Here is a 24,010-nt window from a genome sequence, read left to right as displayed (position 1 = left end):
AGTATGATCAGAGTCAATTGTTGATTTGACCCCAATAACTGTTAGAAAATTGACTGAACATTTTGAAAAAAATTTTTTAAACAAAATACTACTGGTGTATGTCCAGCTTAACATAATATCTGTGATGGGCAAATGATACAACCTGAATAAGGATATGACCTGGGACTCTTTTCTCACCACGCATGTGATCTGACCTGCTTTTTTTTACTTATTAACCTTACTGGGTTCACGTTGCTCATTGCTAGACTGAAGATTATTAACATAAACAAACGCAGAATGTAGACAGATTTTTTATTACCCATCTACAGTGTTTTTGTATTAATACCCTTCAGTCAGCAGTGAGCACTGTGGACCTCATTTTTTAGATTTCTTTGTATGCGTATGGACTGGGCAAGGTCTGGCACCCGCAAAAGACTCCTGTGAGCATAGACAAGTGGGCCCCTGATCCCTTGTCGCAGTAGGAATTTTATTCTTTTATAACGCGGCACAAGAGTGAACTCCCTTACCAGTTCATGTCACAGAGAAGAATGTTTTTTTTTATAAAAAAGTAAACATTTTAAAACAGCCGGTGTATTTGGTGGTATGTAAACCAATGGAAAAGATTGCACCTGTGGATTGGGCAGATTGTCATCAGGGTTAATTTTCAATAGTCTGCTCATCTCTGCCACTTAGTCTGAAATTGTATGTACAACATAGCATATTACTTGTCTTATGCACTATTGCAATCCACCTCTTATATGCAGTAGCTTAATCTGACATAATGTGACAGGCAGTTGACACAGTGTCATTAATCCTGTAGCTTGTCTTTTGAGTTTTCTTATTCAAGTGCATAGTTTTGAACCTTTTTTCACTGAACTGCAATTTCCACACTTTTGTCCATTCTGCCACATCAGCAAATTCACTACCCATTTGTTAACTCCATACTTACTTCAGGCCTTGAATGTCAACTTAAAAGCCGTTTCTCCTGTCATCCACCCAAATGAGTCCTTCCATACTATGTAATTCATTCATCAATTAAAATATATACCTTCTAAGATATTCTACTGACACTATTCTTTCTTACCTAAAAAATGCTGCAGCATCAAATCATTCAAATACAATGATGCAGAACACCTATGTACTGTATATATATATGTGACTATTGCAGTATATACATTTTTTCTAAATAATTACATTTTACAAACAGAAAAAAATTCATAAAAGAAGAAGAAAATACAAACAAATGAAAAAAATAAGAAATCTATCATATACAGTCATGGCCAACAAAATTGGCATCCCTGCATTTGTCAGATAATGCACCACTTTGCACAGAAAATTGTTGCAGTTACAAATGTTTATGCATTCTCGTGTTTATTTCTTTTGTTTGTATTGGAATGACACAAGAAAGTGGAGTAAAAAAAGCCAAATCTGGCACATTCCACGCAAAACTCCAAAAATGGACTGGCCAAAATTAATGGCACCCTCAATTAATATTTGGTAGCACAATCCTTGGAAAAAATAACTGAAATCAATCGCTTCCTGTAACCATCAATGAGTTTCTAACACCTCTCTACAGGAATTTTAGACCATTTTTCTTTCACCAACTGCTCCAGGTCTCTCAAAATGGGATGGTTCCTTTTATTGTAGCTCAAATGATATGGAGTGAATGAGCTATTAATCCCAGAAAAGCTGTGTTGGTAAGCACAAACTCAAGCTCCTGAGTCTGAGAATACCCTAAATCCTTAAATAAATAGCATGTGTGCCCTCCCCCCCCTTTCCTTTCCCCATGTGAATAACATGCAAATTACATAAGCAGGCATACAATAAAGGAAAAATCCTCTCCTGCACAAAATGGCATATTCACTATGGACACTACTGTAGAAAATACCATATAGGTAGCCTCAGTACTTAGGAAAGGAACTTCAACCTAGCATAAGCCTACTAGGAACTCACAACAGTAAGTTGCAGAGAAAGGGACAGAAAAACTGCCTCAGCTCTGGACCGATAACTCAATAGTAAATACCTAAACTGGCCCGACCTGAATAGTGAAGTCTAGCAAACTGGAGTACAGGCAGGTGGTCACTGCCAACCGCAGGACTGTTGCATAAAGAATACCAGCACAGAAAATGAACTTGGAATCTGAGCTGTTTGGCTAACTGGAGTACTTTCCATGATTTCCACATCTGGCCTGAATCTACAAGCAGCTATACATAACTGGAGAAACTTCCAGATAGTCAGAGCTGTCGCAGTGAGGACACCAGTATAAACTGTGAAAACTTGTGGTTGTTGACTGACTGGAGAAACTTTCAGGATTTAACATACTGTATCTAGCATTAAACTACCAGCGCCCTTTGGCTGACAGGATACACTTCCTGGATTTAACATATCCTGAATCAATATATTAGCACTGCAGAACTAATGATTGGTTCCTTGTGCTTATTCTCCCTCTCATAGTCTGAGCTCTGTTATACAGGGACTGCAAGAGGCTGATACTAAATCAAATTCAGGTACTTACACTGCTTGCAAAAAAATAAATTCAATGATGTAGTGATTCATGCTGAGCTGCGTGTTTTAACTGTGCTGCTAACTGTGTATCTGCCTGGAGATCAGCTTTTTGTAACCATAATGCAAGATCCACTAAAAACTGTAAACAAGAAAATAATATAATAGGAAGATGTCCACCCTTTGAGAATGATACCTCTGATTTCCTAGCATGAAATTCTGTTAACTTCCTGATTTCTGATTCCAGGTCGGCAACCGGCCATTCAATCTCTTCCACCATCCTCATTAATTCTTCTTTCATTTTCTTGTTTTCTTTCTCTCTCTGATGTCTATCAGCCATAAGCGCATTTATTCTTGCCTGAAAACAGTTTACAAATTAAAACGCAGAAAAAAAGATAAAATGAGCAGCAAAAACCTTGAAAGAGTAAGGTTAAAAAAGGGATAAAAAGGGATACATGTGCAAGGCTTACTCAGGAAGGCAACGCAAAGCTGCACTGATAAGCAACGTTGAATAACCTACAGCAGCCAGTATACTACATTCAGATCAGTGAAAGATGAATGCTGATTGGCTGCTGAGTTAGAGTACTTTTCACATTCCTCACTGCACCATTGAATAACGAAAGCTTAAAAAGGACTAGATGCCACAGATATTAGTAAATATATTTTAGTTTTCCTCAGTTTGTCAAACCCAGCTAAAGTGGTTTACCTGTGTATTCTGACTGACTCTGACTTCCTCGATAATTTGCTTCCTCAAGGAATCAGCCAAATTCTTCAAAAGCAAAAAAAAAAACAATATGAGAAAAAAGAAAAGTATTCACATTGTATTATAAAAGACAGCAACTTAAATTCAAGGAACATATCAAAATATGTTTTGGTGTTATAGGAGAATATATAGGTAAAATACAAAACAGTAAACTTGAAGTAAAACTTATTAACAGATATATGGAGGCTAGCATTACTGACCTCCTTGTGAAACCTCTAGCTAACTGGCTGTTATATTGACTCATTGGTCTACATACACAGATCAGCCATAAAATTATGACTACCGGCCTAACATTGAGTAGGTCCCCCTTTTGCATTTGCTTCCAGTCCTGACCCATTGAGGCATGCACTCCATTAGACCTCTGAAGGTAAGCTGTGGTATCTGGTACCAAGCTGTCAGTAGCAGATCCTTTAGGATCCTTTGCAAGTTGAGGACTCCATGGATCGGACTTGTTTTTCCAACACATCCCACAGATGCTCATTTGGATTGAGATCAGGAGAATTTGGAGGCCAAGTTAACATCTCAAACTCGTTGTTGTGTTCCTCAAACCATTCTTGAACCATTTTCACAATGTGGCAGGGCGCATTATCCTGTTGAAAGAGGCCACTGCCATCAGGGAATACAGTTTCCATGTAAGGGTGTACTTGGTAAGCAACAATGTTTAGGTAGGTGGTATGTGTCCAAGTAACATTCACATGAATGGCAGGATCCAAGGTTTCCCAGCAGAACAAAGCATGACACTGCCTCTGCCAGCTTGCCTTCTTCCCACACTGCATACTGGTGCACTGCCATCTTTTCCCCAGGAATCCTGATAACCAGCCACATGATGTAAAAGAAAACATGATTCATCAGACCAGGCCACCTTTTTCCATTGCTCTGTGGTCCAGTTCTGATGCTCACGTGCCCATTGTAGGCGCCTTTGTCGGTGGACTCTGGTCAGCATAGGCACCCTGACCAGTCTGCATTTCCATCCTTTTGATCATGAAGGCACAGCATCACATGTGGGTGTTACCTAGGGTGATCTGCATGCAAATGCAGTCTGCCTAAGGACTTCTACTCTTCAAGACTGACACCCACTGATCAAGATGGTATCTGCATTATTCCTCCAAAGTGCCATCCCACTCTTTGTACAAGGACCGAGGGCCCTTGAAAGCACTAAGGTGGGGTGCTGCAATGTTTTCAGGAAGTTATGTACAACATCCTGCTGGCCCCTCCCACCAGCCATGATCTGCCTGAATTGAAGATAAGCACAGAGACCCAGTGATGGCATTACTGGGTCTGAACAACGATATGTAATGAAAATATAATGGGTTTTTTTATACAAATGTTATTAGCATGTTGATGAGGGGGCAAGAAGGAGGAACCAAGAAAGGCACAATGAAAGCAGATTAAACTGCTGAATGCACAACTAACTAGCCTCACAAGTAGTGAACAGAATTCAATGTGACATCACAAACAATTTTAGTTTATCAACACATAGATGCACATTTTAAATTTGCAAATTTTAAAAAAATGCCAAAAAAGACGTTAATAAAATAAGTGATCAGTAATCACTATTTCTGCCAGTAGGTGTAAAAAAATAAGGGGTTCACAGAAATATTACATGCAGGCTGAACTATATACTGACAGGCTCTGCAGCTGTGAAGTAATTCTACAACTTAGAAGCTGTGCTACATCAGTTTAAATCAATCTGATTGTAGCGAGACTCGCTGCTGCCAAGTGTTAAGGGATACTGCCATCTTGTGATCATTTTCAATAACGGAAATCATTTTTCAAAAACAGCTTTTCCACCCCTAATGTTATTATGAATAAAGCACCTTTTATGAATCCATTACACTGCAGCTAACACAGAGATCTTTCTGCCTTGATAAAGGGCCATCAATTTTTCAGATATAGTCTACTATAATACATTGGAAGGACAGCCGTACTGGGAAAAGATTTCAGTAAAAAGTACCTTGAGACGTCTTTCTTCTCTCGTTGACTGGTCTTCCAGTTCTGCCAGTTTGGATTTGGATGCTGAGTGGGTGACAGACAGTTGAGAGAGTTCTTTAGAAACTTTGGTGGTCTGTTCTTCATTTTTCAGGTGGCTCTTCTGCATTCGTTTAATATCTGCCTCAACTTTACCTCTTGTCTTATAGCTAATTTAATAAAAGAAAAAGGAATGAAATAAATATACTTTAATCACTAAAACTACAATAAGCACACATGGACTGTATGTCTTCTAGAGAGAACGGTGCATTGCATATACCAACAACCAACCAAAATAAATCTGATTTCAGCTATCATTGTTCTACTGCAAATTAAAAAACTACAAATTAATCCCAAGCAGAGTGAAAACCAGCTGATATCCAAGCAAGATTGCCACTATGCTAATCTCAGTAAGTGCCCTCAAAAAATGTGAATTCCACATTGAAATAATTTTTCAATGATCCATTTATAAAAGGTTGAGACGGGCATTATAAGGACTGAAGCCACTTGCAAATCTTTCTGTATTGCTTCAGAATTGCACCCTACATACAAAGATTCCAAGTCTACAACAGATGAAGAATTTTGTTCTGAATAATTAGACTGATGTAAATAACTACAATTGCATATTGAGACATAATCCAACCTCTATGAGTCCAATCCAATTTGATATTTTGATATTTTTTTCAATTACATATTTATTTACCAGCTATATGAAAATAATTATTTCAGTTCAGCTATGGCGAAAATCTCTTTTGCAGATAAATTTTGGAAAACTCAGAATGCCAGATTACTAAAGTTAGAACAATTTGTGAACTATTTGTTCAGGTGCAAAGTTACTATTTGCACAAACAGTGAAACTAAAAAGTATAGAGGATGATTTGGAATACATAAACAATGCAAGCGAGAGGGGGAAAAAATGATGCCCCCACCATGTGTTACAACCCTGCATTTGTTGTATTTTAATGATTTATACTTTGGGAAAAAGTATAACATCGTCTAGGGTATGCATCTTCCCATGTGGCTTCAAGAAGCCTCTACAGTAGCCCTGCCATAAAAATGATGCTAGTTCTTATTGGAGGGTGTCATAGGTTACTACACACTGTGGCAGAACAGGCACCAAATACTGACTAGAAGGAGGCAATGGAAACCTTAATGGGGAGCATCATAACTATGAAATAATTAAATAAGCTATATGATGGAAATGGTGGAAAGGGTAGGTCATTTTGGGGAGGCATTAGGCTCAATTCACAAAGCCACACCAGGATAAGTATATTTATTTTCCAAAAAGTGACAGTTATTTATAGCTAAATCCAATAACAGTTAAAAATTACAGTCACATGGCTAAATTAGAGAACCTTATCCTTGTGTTAACATTTTTGTGAACTGAACCTGTGATCTCCTTATGATTCCACAAAATGCCAGCTGTGTCCTGAAGGTCAATAGTTGTACACATACAACTCTACAGGCTCTGCATAGTCCTATTGACCAAATTCAGCATACTTAGATGCATTAAAGTTGGACTTATTGAGGCTGAGTACACCAGCTCACAGATCAAACATGATAGCTCATATTGCCAGATTGTTGGTTATAGCTTGTATGAACCCGTTACAAAGTAGTGAATTAGTGAATTTAATGAACTTTATCATTACAAAATTTCTTAACCATTCATGAACTATTTCTCTGGAAAAAGAGGCTTGACCACATAGGAGTGAATTAACAAAGCTGTTCACAATTGTCGCAAGTTGCGTGCATCACAATAGCAGGGCAAATAGACTTGTTTCAGTTCTATCTGCACTACACGCACTAGTTTCTATTTCAAAGAGATAAAATAGAAACCAAAGCAGGTTACGGGCCTAATTACTAGGGTGCACCAATACCGTTTTTTTGGTATCGAGTACAAGCACCGATATTTATCTTTCGGTACTCGCCGATACAGAGTACCGATACCGGTATCACCTCTACCATGAAGCCGGCTTCCCATGCCAACCAGGAAGCCAAGCGGTGGGTCATTACCCACCACCTGGCTTCTTGATTGTCCGGGAAGTCGGCTCAATGCTGTTTGGCCGACTCGATGCTGATTGGCTGGACAGCCATCTTCCCAGCCAATCAGCATTGAGCCGGCCAAACAGCATGCAGCCAGCATCCCAGCCGATCAAAAAGCTGAGAAAACGTAGCAGATCCCTCCTAATTATTAAAGGGGTGTGTGCCCTTTTGTTTATCAGGAGCAGGATCTGCTCTGTTTTCTCAGTTTAGTAGAGTGGTACAGGTTTTATGCCTGCACTGCTCATTTCCCCCATAACCCATACTGCATAGTCTACACATAAAACTTGTTTTTCCCTTTACGGTAAGCACAGGCTGTATGCTAAGCTTCGTACTTGCATTCAGTCATGAACATATTGGTGTGCGTCAACAATGGAAGCTACAAGTTCATCCAGAAGCAAGGCTCCTAAACCTTGAAAAACATAATGGAAATGTAAAAGAACATTTATGCAAGGCGTAGAGCCACTCTAAGGAAGAAGCCTATTCAATAATGTGGAACATTTCACTTATACTAGCAAAAGAGTTGGAAAAAGTGGAGAGAAAAAAAAAAGATGGAAGAATATATGACAGTAAACACACAGCTACTTAACCTGTTTGAGATCTTTATTGACAGGTCTTCATTTTCAAGAGTGAGGGTCTTATTTTCATATTCCAAATCTCTGAATGAATGCAACTTAGTATGAAGAAGCTGTTCCGATTGTGATAACTGACACTGAATATCAGATTCCTTAAACAGAAACAAGATGTTATCACCTTTTCATGAAACTCCTACTAGGCAACTTAATTGTGTATTACACAAACATTTATAGCCTATAGAAGACTACAGCCATTTCGTTTTTGGCTAGAGCAGAGAATGATTGCAACCTCAGCTAAGCCTGTATTGCTGTCTTGGTCCGCACAGGTGAGATACCCTTTGCTTTCCTGTACCAGTTACAATGGTCATTGATACAGTAGATCTCTCCAATGAAGACCCGTAGAGAAATAATATTTTTTTATCAGACTGGAGAGGTTAGAACTTTTGTCAGGTTCCTGTTGTTGCCTCTGCTGTCGTTTAGAAGATTGGCAATAAAAATTATAACATTACTGAGTGCAGGGCATCATGGAACAGTATCCTGAGGAGTGTAATCACAGCCCCCTGCACGTAAATACAATAATGCAGGGGCGGGGGTGATGTGAACACATTAGCACTGCGCTCTGCTTTAATGAGGTCCACCTACCGCTGGGAGAAGACCGACAAGGACCCTGCATGTTATGTGACTGTCCTTAAGCAGCATGTCACATTTTAGTATTGCGGTAATGGGCATTAGCATGTTGTAATGCTATTCATTTTGTAGGGTACCCCAAGCACCAAGGCAGGGGTCGGCAACTCCAGCCCACCAGCTGTTGCGAAACTAAAAGTCCCATGAGTCATTGCAGGCTGACAGTTACAGGCATGACTCCCAGGGGCAGAGGCATGTTGGAATTTCTAGTTAAAGCCCAGACACTAGGCCAGAGTTGCCCACCCCTGCATTAAAGCTATAGCTCTGACACACATGCATTCCAGCGCACCACATAACAGGGTAACGTATTTACGCCTAAGGCCCCGTTCACACTGAGCAATTTGTTGCGCGGTAAATCCCGCGATGTCGCGGCTATTTACCGCGAGATATCGCTCTCCAATGCATGGCAATGAGGCTCTGCCCGTCGCTGTCGCGGGTCGTGCGTCGCTACAGCAGGACCCTTTTTGGAGCAGATTTTGCCGCGATTCTAGCTTGCTCAATGCAAGCATTTGCGCGATATCACGAAAAATGCAAATCGCGCGCCAAACGCGCGATTTGCGAATCGCTCAGTGTGAATGGGGCCTTATGGTGCGCTGCATCAGAAAAAAATATATGCATGTACATTTTTTTATCAGTTCTTGTATGTTGGCGGCCCATTCAAAATTAATGAGTTGCCTTAACATAATGAACATTAACGTGTGACACAAAGAGCAACGCACGAGAATGGCAAGGTGTGAACGGGTCGCAAGAAATCTAGAAAGTATTTAAAAAAAAAAAAATACTGCACATGATTATTCTTAACTAATAAATAAACTCATAGCATTTCATTACCATCTCCTTTGCTTCCTGTGAAAGCCTGTCATATACATTTGTTAAGTGTTTAATTTTCTTTTCTTGATCATCAAGTTGATATTTTAAATCATTTACCTGAGGAAGAAAAGAAGATAGAGATTGAAGGGTACTTATGATACAACAAATATAAATGACTGAATCATTTTGTTACAGTACAAGGATCTTTGAGATCTTGGAGCCATTAATGTAAGGACTTATGTAAGGCCTGGATTCACAGTTGAGCGACATGAAATATGCACGTTTTCAGCGTGTTTTTGTATAGCGCGTTTTTGCACATTTTAAGCAAAAATAACACAAAGTTGCGCATTTTTGTGAGCGGATCTTAGCACATTCATATCAGTGAATCAAAACGAGTAAAACAAGTGTAAAAATGAAGAAAAATGCTGCAAAGGTGAGTTTTTGAGCATTTCCATTAAAGTCTAGGTGCCAATAAGCGCAGAATCTTTCAAAAAGAAGCTCATGTACTTTCTTCAAGCCACAGGCGTTTTGCTTCAATTGACAACATGCTCAGATCTAAACATGGCTATAGAAATCAATGGGTTTATTTGGTGTGCTTTTCTAGCGTTTTTTCAGGCCGAAAAAGTGCTACAAAGCACTCAGTGTGAATGAGGGCTTAAGGTGGAACACGAACACCATTACAGGACACTTTGCCTGCCAATAAGGTAAGTATTCAATGTTTGGAAGGCTCAGGTTCGGATGATTAATTATTAAAATAACAGTTTAGAGATTCATTTGAGAGACTGGTTATAAGTAAGGTTATTGTTTAGGGAAGATTATTATTAATCTTGTCATAGGTGTTATGGGTGGCTAAAAATTTAAGTGATGGTTTAGACTAAAAGTGTTATTGGGAAGGGGTAGAATATGTTTAGCAGTTCAGGTAACAGTTTAGGGTTTAAGCCTTGGAGGAAGGAATATCTTAGGGCTGATATGCACAGCAATCGCTCACAAAACTTCCCCCTTCGTTCTGGGACAGAAGGGAGTGTGGCAGTGCATCGAAGTCAATGGCACTGCAGCCACGCCCCCAACACACAAAATAGAGCATGCAGCATTTTTTGCGTTCGCAGTGGACCGGAATGCAGGCAATGTTTTCCCTATGCGTCCAATCGCACTGCGGGCGGGGGGCGTGGCTGCGGTGCCATTGACTTTGATTTAAATATAGTACTGGTTTATGATGCACAGTGCTTTTGCAAACAAACTGTAATTTAGTTAACATTTAAAAACAACTTTAAAGAGACCCCAATCATTTTAACAAAAAGCTACTCATAATGTTATATGTGTATTTAACATATTTTATGTATCTTATTTACCTGTAAAACCTTCCCTTGTGTATACATTTAAAAGCCCTGAGATTGCTGTTGACCGCCATCATCTTGGATGTGATGTCAGCAGTCCCAACAGACTCAGAGCTGTAATTCAAGTAAGACGCTATAGTATCCCCCATCACTCCTCCTATGCCTGGAAAGAGAGGGGCACAGAGAGTAATAAGACAATTCTAGATGAGGAGAGGGTTATGACGTGCAAGGAAAGAGGGGACTGTGCTAGGGATCTGACTCTCCTGAAGTAGTCAAATTGCAAGTGAATAAAAAATATTTAGGGAAAGGAAAAACACCACTTGTAAGTATTTAAAGTACTCAGTGTATCTGTGCTTTTACCTGCAATACTTTGTTGGTGACAGGGTGTACTTAAAGTAACAGTTTAGAGGTTAATTAGGAAGGGGTAGCTTGAGAGTTGATAGTTTAGGTGTGTAAGAGTTATGCGTTGGGGCATGAAGGTGGTGGGGGGCGTAAGAGGGATGCTTTTGTGTTACAAACAGTTAAATGCTAAAAAATAACATTTGTAGAATGCCAGCACCCTAAGTAACTCATTAACCCCTTAGTGACACAGCTTCAGAAAATGTTTTCGCTCCTGGGGACCGGAGCAATTTTGCCATTTTTGCTATGTGTTTGTTTAACCATAATGTCCAACTTTTTAATGCATTGCACCTACACATATTATATAGCAATTTTTTAAAGGAAAAAAATATCTTTAATATCTCCTATCTTTAAAAGCCTTCTCAGCATTATATCTTTTTTTATAATTTTTTTTCTATCTTTAAAATCCTTTTCAGCATTATATATTTGCTTATAATTTTTTTAATTAAACTTATGTTTTTTTAAATTTTTTGACTTTTTTTAACTTTAAAATTAAAAAAACGTTATTTTTAAATTTTAATTTATTTATTTTTTAATTAGAGGGCACTAAGGGGTATTTTTGTTTTATTTACAGGGGCTTTGATGTTTTATTTACAGGGGCTTTAATGTATCTCTGCGGAGATACAAAGTATCTCCGCAGAGATACTTTGTATCAGTTTGTAACACACAGCCGACTCGCAGCCCCACAACACAGTGAGCTGCTGCTGGCTATGTGGCAGTCACAGCTCTGTGATCACAGAAATTACTTATCGCTGTTATTACAGGGCTGGGACCACCTAATCTCCTGTTGCAGGTCTGCCTTGGACCCCGAAGGACCCAGCAACAGCAGTAATTCAATGAGCGCTGGTCCCTCCACGGACCAACACTTATTGTACCACATGATGGGATTATCCCATCACCGGTCATTAATTAACTGAAGGATCGCAATGAAATAATCCCGTCACCAGTCAGGAAGGGGTTATTAAATACAAGTAAATAAATAAAACTAAACTGGAAACTCTACACTAAGAACATGCATTGTGCACATAAAAACAAATAACTGATTGAACAAGTTTTAACTGTAAATTATAACTGATATAATGCAGGCTTTACATCCAGCTATACACACTCCAAAAGTGTTTTGGAAACAGTCGCTTTTCAACACATTAGAGTCCCTCACAGAAGAAATCTATACACAATGACTCCAATAGATAAATCGGGATGTAAGGTTATGGGCCCTTCATTCTGAAATAGTCAAGGTGCAGACAGTAAGAGAAAATGTTAGCACCAGGTGGGCATCAATATGAGAAAACACGTCATAAGCTGGCAAGGCAAGTAAAAGCATGTTCTCTGAAATTAATGAAATGATATCTAAACTCAAGAAGAAAAATGTAATATATTGCAGATTACTGCTCCAGAATGTAAGTGTCCTTGTAGCTTCCACTATGTTGTCAGCTTTCCATGCTATCCTCTGTAAGGCACAAGGCACTGCATGCCTGAGTAATGGCGAGAGGAGATGTTTGTAGTCCAAATCAGGGGAGCAGCCTAGGCTGACAGTTTTGCTGCTCCTTAGATACAGCGTAGTGAAAGTGTGTTGCTGGCCGGATTACCAGGTGAGAATAAAGGAAGAGAAAGCCTGAAAAATAATACGAATGCAGCCGCCACATCTAAGGACGAGTAAACTGCAATTTATTGTATTTTTGGTCTAGATACATTTTAATGGGGTTAATCTACTAAAGCAGTAAAGTATTTTCACTACGCAAAGTTAAGTGAATATTTTATTAATTCAACCCCAATAAATGACATGCAATGTTCAGTGTTAGGTGTAATGCCATAATAATTCCCATGCACATAATCCTTGTTCTATGAAGTTATAAGTATTATAAAAAAACTAGAATGTTTCTGTGTTTAGAAAGTGCAGATTTGTGTAACTCAGCTGAAAAGTTATTTTTCCTTAGTAAAGCGTTTAAAAGGTCCACTGTGAAGTGGAAATGATTGCTTACTGGACTTAATGCCTCTTGTTCTGTGCCCTAATTTAAATTAGTTCTTAGTCACAGAAGATGCTGTGGCTGCTTTTTATCCTTCACAGCCAGATGATATAAAACATAAGCCGATCAGTTGAAACTTCCATCTCCCCTTATTAAGGCACTAAACACGTCTTGGGTTAGTGAAATTGCTTTCAACCTTACACTTATCATATGTTCTTCAACATATGCATTATCTAGCAGTTTAGCCAAATACGCTAGCACAAACAAAAGCAAAGCTGCACACTGGAGCATTCATAATAGTACATTGCTATTTAACTGACCTAAGAAGCCATATTCAAACTATCAAAACGGGAACAACACAAGCATGATTCTTCTGACCTGACTTCTGTTAAATAATGTATTTCCCATTATTTGTAGAAAACATTCACAGGACACCTTAGACATGCTACAATTCCCTAACAAAAATAAAGCAACATGTTGGTATCTGTAGTAACATTATAATTTAATACCAAATTCATTGTTGACATGGCCATATAGAATAATTCTTTACAGTCAATAGCTCGATAGTATTTCATTTTGTTCTATGAAACTGAAGATTAGAACAGAAGGTGTCAGAACATACTGGTAACTTGGCAAAGGTAGCATGCAGTACTTGGACATGGTCATCCAGTGGCCGGGGTGAAGATGCAAACTGAGCGCCCCTACCCCCCATTATGCACAAGTTAGTGTCAGTGCACACCCAATCATCCGCTGTGGGATCCTAATTCTAATAGCCACTGATCTAGTCTAAGCATCACTGTGCAGCTCTAGGTCTGACAATCGGGTTTCACGTAGACCCAGAAGTGTGCCTTTATGTCATGGCACCTTCCAGCTGTGTTTTATCTGCCTCTGCCAACCTCCTTGAGCTTGTTGTGAAAAGTGCTAGACCAAGATCAGTAAGCCTGAGATTGGGGTGGGGTAATGGGTGGGGCAAGGGGAAGGACTAATAGCATCATGCAAATTGTGCATAGCAGCCAGGAATGGAGCTAACAGCGCTGTGGTTTGCTGAGCGGGAAAGGCGTGTAGGGAATTAAATTATATAATAACAGTGCTAAATTGACAATACAGAGACAAATAAAAACAACAAATTGTTAGAATAAGTGGGGGGAAAATGGGCCATCGTGACAATATGAGGGCAACGCACAGGCAATTCTGACAAAATGCATAAATTACAATAACATGGACAGTAGTGATTGGACATTAAAACAGAACACTGGAATGAATACTAGTTCACCTATAATTGCTGCAGGTAGGGAGAACAGGCTGTGCAGAGAGACAAGGGAGATCAGAGACGTCCTAAATGAGTGTAGTACCACCTACTTAGCTGTCTGTACGACCCTTCTTTTAGTTTAAATTTCTGTGAGATTTTTCTGGTTGTCTCAAGCATGTATGATCTGGTGGAAGGGCACATTTAATCTTCTAATCTGGTTACATAAGGAAGCTAGGTATGTATATTTCATCTGGGTTAGGGGCTATTTAGTACTTTGGCTGGTGACATTTGGATAGTGCCTTTTGTGGTGCTCAACACATGATTTGTAGCAAATAGACCCATTTTCATCCTGCCTGATTTGTGGCTGCACTACTATCTGAAAATTGGTGTATTATACACTAGAGTGATTTCTGGATTACAAAAAGGGGGCATTTTAAGGATCTTTTACCTACTAGACGATTTGAGCTGCTGGACAACAGCGGGGGGGGGGCCGCGGAGGGGGGGACACACACCGATCGGCACCCCATAAATGCGATCCGCCGGCTCTAAAGCGGATCGCTTGTATGATAACAGGCATCGCTGCCTGTTTTTTAAAAACGTCAATTTCCCGCTCGCACACGCCGAGCGGCGCGTGCGAGGGGGCGTGTCTGAGCGGACGTCTAAAGACGCCCGCTCAGATCTAGAGAGCTCCAGGCCGGCCGTTTTTCTACTACAGCCGGCCCGGAGGCAGTAAAAAGAATTTTAAAAAATTAAATAAAAAAACATTTTCGGTATCGGTTTCGGCCTGACAATTTTTTTTATTTCGGTTTTGTTTCGGTTTTAAAATTTCCATTTCGGTGCACCTCTAATCTCAAGGAGTACAAGTATCCTAAAAAGGTAATAGACTTAATTGAAAAAGTGTGAGAAGGGAAGGGGTAGTATACTTCAAAATAGGCTGCAGTCAACATAGAAAATAGGGATGTTCAGATACCAAGTACTGTAATTGGTACAGTAGATTCCAGCTCCAAGCTCCAAGACTAGACTAGAGAAAAACTCAAAAGTTAGGAGGCAGCTATATATTTTAAGCAGCATACGGGGCTCCTGGGATTTATGCATCCCTGTTTTAGTGTATGATTTGTTTTATATAAATATATTTTAGAGGTGGCACCGATACCATTTTTTTCCAGAAGTACTCACAGATACAATTACTGATACATTTTTGTTTACTGTCATGTGACAGTTTTTCTAAAACAATACAGACTAATGATTTCAGGACAGTGGTGGAGCGCCAGAGCCAGGTCCCTGCTGTAACCTCTGCAACCCTGGTAGTTCTCATGAAAATGCCAAGTATCAATACTGGTATCTGAACCAGTATCTGAACATCCCTAAGGCCCCATTCACACTAAGCGACATACCTTTTGCAGCGGATCCGTGCGGCTGGGATAGCGTGACTTTCGAGGCGACGATCCAGCGACGGTAGCGTGACCTTCACTGTCGGGCTCCATTAAAAAAATTAAAAATTGCGCAAAATCCGCCGAATAAAGGGTCCTGCTAGAGCGACAGCGACATGGAGCTAAGACAGCTCCATTGAATAGCATTGGCTGGCGACTTCTCGAGGCAAAAATGCGTGAAATCGCTTAGTGGGAATGGGGCCTTATAGAAAACTCATGTCTAAGGGTGTGGAGAGTCTAAATAATCTGTAATTATGCACAATGAGGTACAGAAAACCCTTAAGAGTAAGGAAAAGCAACTGAAGTAGATGCCTGGTTGTAGGGTCTAGAGTAGAAGCTGCAGGTTGAAGCATAAGCATCCAAACTGTGAGGAATGCCCCAGAGACCCAATAGGATAGGCAACTAAACCAATGGTAAAAGTAAGGCTGTACATTCAGAAGGTTTGCAGTCTGCAGCTCAAGTAGGAGGCAGGCTCTGATCACCTATGAGGTATTACAGCAGTAGTGGATGAAGTTTGGGGTTCTTCTACTCTGAGGATCTCCTACATTGGAGAGGGTGCATGGTGTGAGGACCAGCAGAATCAGATATGTCTCTGTCCAGAGATGCCTTCCCTCTAAGGATAAGCAAATAAGGTGTTCTCTAAACACATCCTCTACATCCCAGACATTAAGCCAAACTGAACTCTACAACTGAAGTGTTGTGCCTCAGATATTCCACCAATTCCAGGAAATGCGGCTTTGGCCCCTTTTAAAGGATATAATCCATTATGACCTGGTTTCACAAATCAGAGTCACCACCAACAGAGGATGGAAATATGTTCCAGTTAAGTCAAACTTGACAACTAAATACGGAGTCCAACTGTTTAATCAATTAAATCCCTACAGGTAGAGGGATGTTTCCAGTACTGAGTATGGGGAAGGTTTTTGCAGCAGCATAGACTCTAAAAGACCCTATACCTGGTAAAACGCTTTGATTCCCAGGCCTAGATGCATAGCAAAGCATGCTGGATCAAGCCAATTGAAACCAACAGATTGGATATACTGTATGCATTATATGAAGCCTGCTCAAATATTGTCTCTTTGGAAGCAGTTAGTAAATATGAATCTGAAGTAAGCAGTTAGTAAATATGAATCTGAAGTAGAGTTTCAGATTATATAAAAATATATAATAGGAGTTTTTCCTCGGCAGAGCTGAGGAAAATATGTCCAACCCTTAGGACACTAGCAAAAAAATGTATTCAAAGAATACAGGATATTCTGTAATTGAAATGCTATGTGTAAATGATCATTTTGCCCAGACTGTGGCTTTAACTATAATCTTTACTTTAGAGTTTGCAGAGCTATGCACATTTTTGGCCAGCTATGCATCTAGAACCCCTGGTTCAGCCTTAAAGGATAACTAAACCCAAAAACAAAAATTGAATATATTGCAGCCTACCAGTTCTTCTGGTGGTTGCATTAGTTTTCAACTTTCAGACTAAGAACATTTTCTACAAGTATTGATCCTGTCAAAGATACAGTGGGGGAAATGTATCAAAACTGGAGCAGACAGAATCTGGAGCAGTTGCCCGTGGCAACCAATCAGCATCTCTCTTCAGTTTACTCAAGTAAGATTTGAAAATGAAACAGAGAAGATGATTGGTAGCAGTGCAAATCTGCTAGAGATTTTGTCTGCTCCAGTTTTGATAAATCCCCCCACCCAGTGTCTTTGTTGCTTCCGGTAAGCTATACAGAAAAAAAAAAAAACATTCTTATCTTTTTTCTGCGAACTACTAATTCAATCAGCCTTTTATATAATGGAGATAAACAAAGGCAGAAGTAGTTGAAGTCTAGTCTTACCATAGCCACCCAGGGGTAGGAAGTGTGTTAGAACTAAAGAGAACCTCCCCTCCCCCCGCCCTCATCTTTCAACATAGGCTGGCGGTATTCTGAAGTCCACAGAGGTAACCTGGGCAGGGCAGGTAAGACTGAGATAATGCAGAGTGCACAGAACACAGGCAAGCACTGATTTTTCAGCAGGATCAACACGTATTTGCTTGCACATATGTGATCGATATAAAACAACACTTTCAATAGTATATTTAACAGACCAAAAGGGGTCAAATAAGTTCACTGTTACATTGTTTACATCCATTTTAAGTGTAAAAGAAAACACATACAGTATACTTCTATGGAAACATCTCCTGTCACACACACACACACACACACACACACACACGAGTATGTAGAGTAAAGCAAGACAGCTAGAACTGGATGCTCATAGTTTTTAAAATGTGAAAGAGATGGGTGCTAATAAGTGAAGTTATCCGGTGCTATGCAAAATAATAACGAAATAACTGTGATTATGGCATTTGTGAAGGCTGCACAGTAGTTTACGATGGCTAATATAGTATATACATCCCAGGAAAGTGGTGCAGCACAGCAGATGTCTTGGAAAGGAAAGTGTTAAGAGATGATGTGAGAGGATGACGGATTTAGGTTATTAGTATATCAGAAAACACATTTCTACTACCATGATTAGCAATTTTAACTTCAGCAAAGAATTATTCTTCCGTGTTTACATTTCCATATGAGATTTTTTTTATAAACACAAACTAAGGATGACTGAAAAAGTCTCACTAGAACTTTTTGGTTCTTTGCCATAAACCGTTAAAACTGCATTAATATAAATGTTCTTCAACTAGAACACTATCCACCATATGATGGGAGGACAAACTAAATTAACCATGGGTCTTTTCCTTTACAAAGTTAATGTTATTTCAACAAGTCTGTAGAAATGCAGAACAGAATTTATATTTATTTACAGCTAATATGAAATTATCAATCCAAAACTCAAATTTAATGCTTGAGAGGAAGTTAATTCCGTTGAGCTATGCACTTAAATTAGTAGTCTGCAGTCATTCTGATTCCCACTTTCACAACAGACTGCAGGGCTGAATTTACATGAAACATTTCACACTTAGACAATATCACTGCAACAAACGGGACGTCAGACAAAGCATATACTAGGCACACACACAGGTTTTTCTTTTTCTAGTCCCAAAAGTAAAGGGTATAATCATGAAACCGTATGCCCTGGTGTCTCTGCAAGCGGCCTAAATAATATAGAGCCCTGGGACTGTTATTAAAGATAAAGGAACATGGTTAATAAACTCCACAGGGATTATATTTCTATGTATAATATGACATGAGGGCTTGAGTTGAATAACGCATGTATGCTGCTCTCTTGAGCTCGAAATAAGTCATGTGTAGCATTGAAAAAGGCCTGCAATTAGGGAAATGACAAAGGTTCCAACAAATGTGTCGTTATTGCTCAGGGCACTCTAAAGGCAATAAGCAGGGATGTTACTATAATAAAACTCCATCTAAACAGAAAAGCAACAAGATCCTCAAAAGCAATTCGCTGACCTGGGTATTTATGGAAAAAATGCATTTAAAGTCATCCTGGAACTATTTTTTGTTTGGGAAGATGCAGAGCATGGTGCACACATACAGGCCAACAGGAACAGGGTCAGAGTGGACAAACAAGAGTACACTGTGTGGCCAGCTGTTGGTGAATGGCTTTCAGTGGGGTGTCAGGGACCAGATGTGCTTGGTCTTTGCTAGAAGGTACAAATGGACCTGTGTGGCAAGGCTACTACCAGCATGCTACCCACAGAACTCCCTATGTGGGTAAATGGAGACAGACAGGGAGGCAGGAACAGACAAAGTCTCAATATACAGGTGACAGACAGAATCAAACAAAGGTTGAAGAAGTCAGGAGAGTCTAAAGCTAGTCATACACTATGCAAATCATCAAGAACTGGCAAAAATGTGTACAGTGGCGGCCACTGTCAGAATACAATGAAAGCAGCAAGGGATTCCTCCATCAATGATCGTAAGAGTTAATGGAGAAATCTGTTATATTTTCTTCATTCAACCCACAGGAACCAATAAAGACAGCCAAACAGAACATCGCTTACAGAGAAAGAATACCAGATTCAAGGCAATGAAGAGAAAAACAGAACAGACCTGTAACAGCATGCAACTGCTCAAAAAGGTCCAAGGAGGTAAGGCTGTCACTGCCCACGCTGTAAGCCTTGACAATTATTGCACAGGCACTTTCTATTTAAGTGTATCTATAGTCAAAATGTATTTTTCCATTTTGGATACAGTAGGGAAGGGTTAAAACCCCTGCCTGGTTAGTTTTGTGCTGTCTGTGAACCATAGGGGAAATTTCCCTCCAGTTCCTGTCCCTACAGCAATTTACTTTAGTGTACATTACTTTGCTAGGTGAACAACATCTACTTTTGTAAGACTTTACCTTTTTTTAGATGCATATCAACTGAATTTGTCCTCTTTTTGCAGGGCAAACCTAAGAGGCTAGGACCAAACAATGGTTTACCTAGGGATGCCTTTCAGTTTTTTTTAAATTAAGAAAGGTTTTATTGAAAAACATAATCTGAACAAACAAGTAATATCAATTAATACAACTATCAAACATAGCTAGGTCAGACACAGGTGAAAACCAGCCATAAGACAATGCGTGAAATATGAGAATAGTCTATAAAGTTACACAATAGTACTGAAAAAGCATACTACAATAATAAAATAAAAACCGTAGGCATATTGCCTCATCGTGAGAACCGTCTAGCTTCAGTGTGAGTAAGTACCAAATGTCAAAGCAGATAAATAACAGAGAGCGATAACTACCAGTAAACGATCAAAGGTATGCATCTCATCCAGATGCCGTGGCATTAAAAAAAAACAGTATTGAAAGTGTCAAGGTGTTGTAACCAGTTCACTTTGGGGGCTCGGAACTAGAAAAAGGAGGAAGTAAAGTATTCTGCTGGAAAAGGAAACAGGAGCAGCTCACAAGGAAAGATAGAGAGGACAAGAAGAAAAGTGTAGGATACCGCACTCCGCGGAAACGGTGACACCCCAAACAGAAGTATCCATGACCTGGACTTGAGGTTCAGATGTAAAGACAGTCTCAGGATCCCAAGAGCAGGATTAAAACACCACAACAGGGGGAGCCGGTAAATCAGATATTGCTTTCAGATGCCTTTCACTTTTCCCTGAATAAAAAAACAACAACATTTTTCTGTTCTAAAGGAGACATTTTTGCAGTAGTCTGGTTGGAAATTCTTAATCCCTTCCTTTCTAAAACAAATATTTTATGTAGTGATTGTGTTAGCATATCTCACTCATTACAGATTCAGGCAGTGAGTTACCCACATATGTACTCAAGCAGTTTATTAACATAATAATTTAATTTTTTTTGCAGTGGTTGTGCTTACCTCAAAGAATCAAACATTCATCTAGAAACTATGAAAAGCATTTAAGGAGAACAATGGGGAGAGTGGAATGCCCCATAGTTAGAGCCGATGTGTGACACTGCAGCTGGCAAAAACAGAGCAATCACAAAGTGCTGATCGCTCAGTTTACGATGTTCTCCCTGCAGAGAGTGATGACTGTCAGTCACCACTCCCCACAGGGATTACCCCCTCCCCTATCTGTTATTTCGGTGCTCATTTGAGGGACAGACAGGTGAGAGAGCGGGCAAAGCTGGCTCTGGCTCTAGAGAGGCAGAGCCAGCTGTCAATCATATAGCGGCAATATATACCTGACAATATTGTCATGATCTTTCCTGGCTGCAGTGTGGCTCTGCGCTGTTAGCATATAGTGGGCAGTAGCCCACTATATGCTGAGTTTTGGGTCCTCCTGTAAAAGGTTTGGCCATAGTTCTCTTTTTAAAAAGCTATATATATATATATCTTCTTCCAGCTTCCCCTCCAAAAATGTTTAACACAACCAGGAGATTTATTACCAGCCTTCCTGTCTGGACTATGATGATGCTATTGATGCTGCACCAGAAAATAAGAGAAATGAAAAAAACATTATTTTCTTTCCTTTTTTTTTTGCCCTCCCTTCCTGGTTCATGTTGCCGATGCTGCTGTAGTGCTGCTGAATATCGGGAAAAAAGACAATTATAAAAGAACATTGTTCTTTTCATTATCAGTCTCTCTGGCCCCTCGATCTTGCTGTTGCTGCTCGGTCAATGCAACTTCAAAGAAAAAAATATTTTAAGATGATTTAAGCAAAACATAGTTCATCCCATAACGTTTGCCTTCTGACATCTTTCTAGACGCATGCACAGGTCAAACTTGCTATCATTTGGGAAATGAACAAGGGTGGTTTTATAAAAAAAAAAAAAATAATAATAATTCTTTGAAAGTCACTAAACAGGATTATTTTTGGTTTGTTATCGGATTACAGAGGGGAAGCAGATTCATTATCTGAGAAGGTAATTTTTTTGTTGTTGTCTATTTATAGTTTTATGTCTTCCTTTGCCCCATTCACACCTAGGCGTATTGTAATATGCGCGTCTGTCGCGCGACCGTCACGCGGTTTTTTTACCGCGAATCGCGGTAAAAAAGTTGCGCGACCGTTGCGCGATTCCAAAGGCTACTTGGCTGTATCCCAATGGAAAACGCCCTACAAAACGGCCCAAAGTAGTCCCGGGACCTTTTCAGGCGTGGGCCGTTTTGTAGGGCGTTAGGGACGGGCGGAAATACGCCTAGGTGCGAACGAGGGCATTGACTACAATGCTATTTATTTTTTTTGACCGTTTTGTAGCGCGTTCGTCGAGCGTAGGACGCGCTACAAAACGGTCAGGTGTGAACGCAGCCTTAGAGAACAACATCTGCCAAACATATAAATACAACACGACAGCAACAAAATAAAAAGGTACATTAGAAAGTCAGACATTTTTCACAGTCAGCAGCAGAGTCACTTCCATTATTTATTAAGTTACTTACTTGTTGGCTCCAGGAAATCTCACTCTCTGTAAGCTGCTGTTTTTCAGCTATTAACTCACTATAGAGCTTTTTATCCTCTTCAATCTTTCTGTCGGTGTCCATTAAGTCTGAAGAGCATTTAGCCCATATAGTCTCTGAGTGGCTCAAATTATCCCTGTACACGTAGGGGAAAGAAAGCATGCAGAAAAGTTACAGTTAGTGTAATCTGCTGCATACTGTACATGGTCAGAAATGAGCCTCCAAAACAATGTTGCTTTCAACCCTTTAGAAATATTGTCATAAAAATACTTATTTAGAACATGTACCCATGTCCATCTTCCACCATTCTATTTTGTATTTTAGAAACAGAAGAAGGAGTGTATACAAAGATGAGTATTCTCCATGCACTCAAAATGTGTTATCTTTAGGGGAACACTGATGTATAATTTGTGATGTCATCAGTCTGCTGCAGTCTTCCGGAGCATAGTAATAGTTTATGTCCACTTATGAAGCCAGACTGGAATAATATCTATTTTATATTTTATACATGTAGCTGTTCACAAAGCATAGTTTTAAAAAAAATTGCTGCTTATCTTTTAATTTGCTGAAATTGTTTATTTAGCTCTCCCTGGTATATAATGTTAAGGAGGTGACTGGGGAGTAATGTTTGCCATAATTAACCCAGTCTGTACTGTGCTGGCAGATCTCTATTATGAGCTGTAAACTATATTTGAACACTGTATGAACTAAGAGAGTTAAGGATCTCAGGGCGAGGATGGTACATTGTATTTTAAGTCATTGTTTAGAAAAATCTGTCCCTTATCTGCACAATGCTATCTATTCTAACTAATAGAAGCTACCTGTAGTGTTCCATGTATAAACCTTGTCCAAAGAAACTAGAAAGCTAGGAGATATTTTTTTAAATAGGTATGCTGTGTGAATGGGATTTACTTTTCAGCACCAAAACTTCCCTCTACTGTAGCAAAAAACGCTTTTATTTAGTTTAAACAAAACTAGTCAAAATGACCATGCAATTTCTGCTGACAATCAATCATAACTGATCCCAGCAGAATGCATAGATCTCAGTATGTGAGTTGGACAAAAACTGAATACTTAAAGGAGAACTATGAGGTGAGTGCTTTTCACTCACCTCATAGTTCTAGCCGACCTGTGGCAATGAGACAGTCACAGGTCGGCTCAGTAGATCGGGAAGTGAGCGAACACATACCGGCGTTCGCTCACTTATTGATTCTGTCATGGCTCTCTGCTGTGACAGGGGAGGGGCTGGATTCCCCTGTCCCCACTCCGATCTGCCAGCGCTGACTGGCGGAACGGACGGGGGAGGAAGCGGGTACAGCTGGCTCTGCCTCTAGATAGGCAAAGCCAGCTGTCACTCACGCAGCTGGGCGGATCCAGATATAATTGCCGGGATCCGCTTCAGCTGCGGCGTCTCAGAATACCGCGAGCTGTAGCTCGCGGTATACTGAGCTTAGGGTGATGGGAGGACGCTAGTTTGTATCCTCCCGTTACCC

General features: G+C 39.8%; 1 protein-coding gene across 1 annotated transcript in view; it reads right to left on the bottom strand.

The window, feature by feature from the left end:
* LOC108786077 (coiled-coil domain-containing protein 178-like) overlaps nucleotides 1-24,010 on the bottom strand; it is a 128,324-nt gene that overhangs the window by 90,713 nt on the left and 13,601 nt on the right. The window contains exons 5-10 of the mRNA XM_018555296.1: nucleotides 22,500-22,653; nucleotides 9,343-9,438; nucleotides 7,843-7,979; nucleotides 5,199-5,382; nucleotides 3,188-3,250; nucleotides 2,678-2,839 (exon numbers count right to left, since the gene is read on the bottom strand). Of these exons, the coding sequence (XP_018410798.1) occupies nucleotides 2,678-2,839; nucleotides 3,188-3,250; nucleotides 5,199-5,382; nucleotides 7,843-7,979; nucleotides 9,343-9,438; nucleotides 22,500-22,653 (796 nt within the window). The remainder of the gene's footprint in view (nucleotides 1-2,677; nucleotides 2,840-3,187; nucleotides 3,251-5,198; nucleotides 5,383-7,842; nucleotides 7,980-9,342; nucleotides 9,439-22,499; nucleotides 22,654-24,010) is intronic.

The sequence above is a fragment of the Nanorana parkeri genome, unplaced genomic scaffold, assembly GCF_000935625.1.
Source record: "Nanorana parkeri isolate BGI_ZX_2015 unplaced genomic scaffold, ASM93562v1 scaffold191, whole genome shotgun sequence".
Taxonomy (NCBI): domain Eukaryota; kingdom Metazoa; phylum Chordata; class Amphibia; order Anura; family Dicroglossidae; genus Nanorana; species Nanorana parkeri.
The sequence above is the reverse complement of the archived record's forward strand: the minus strand, read 5'-3'. Positions and strand labels throughout refer to the sequence as shown.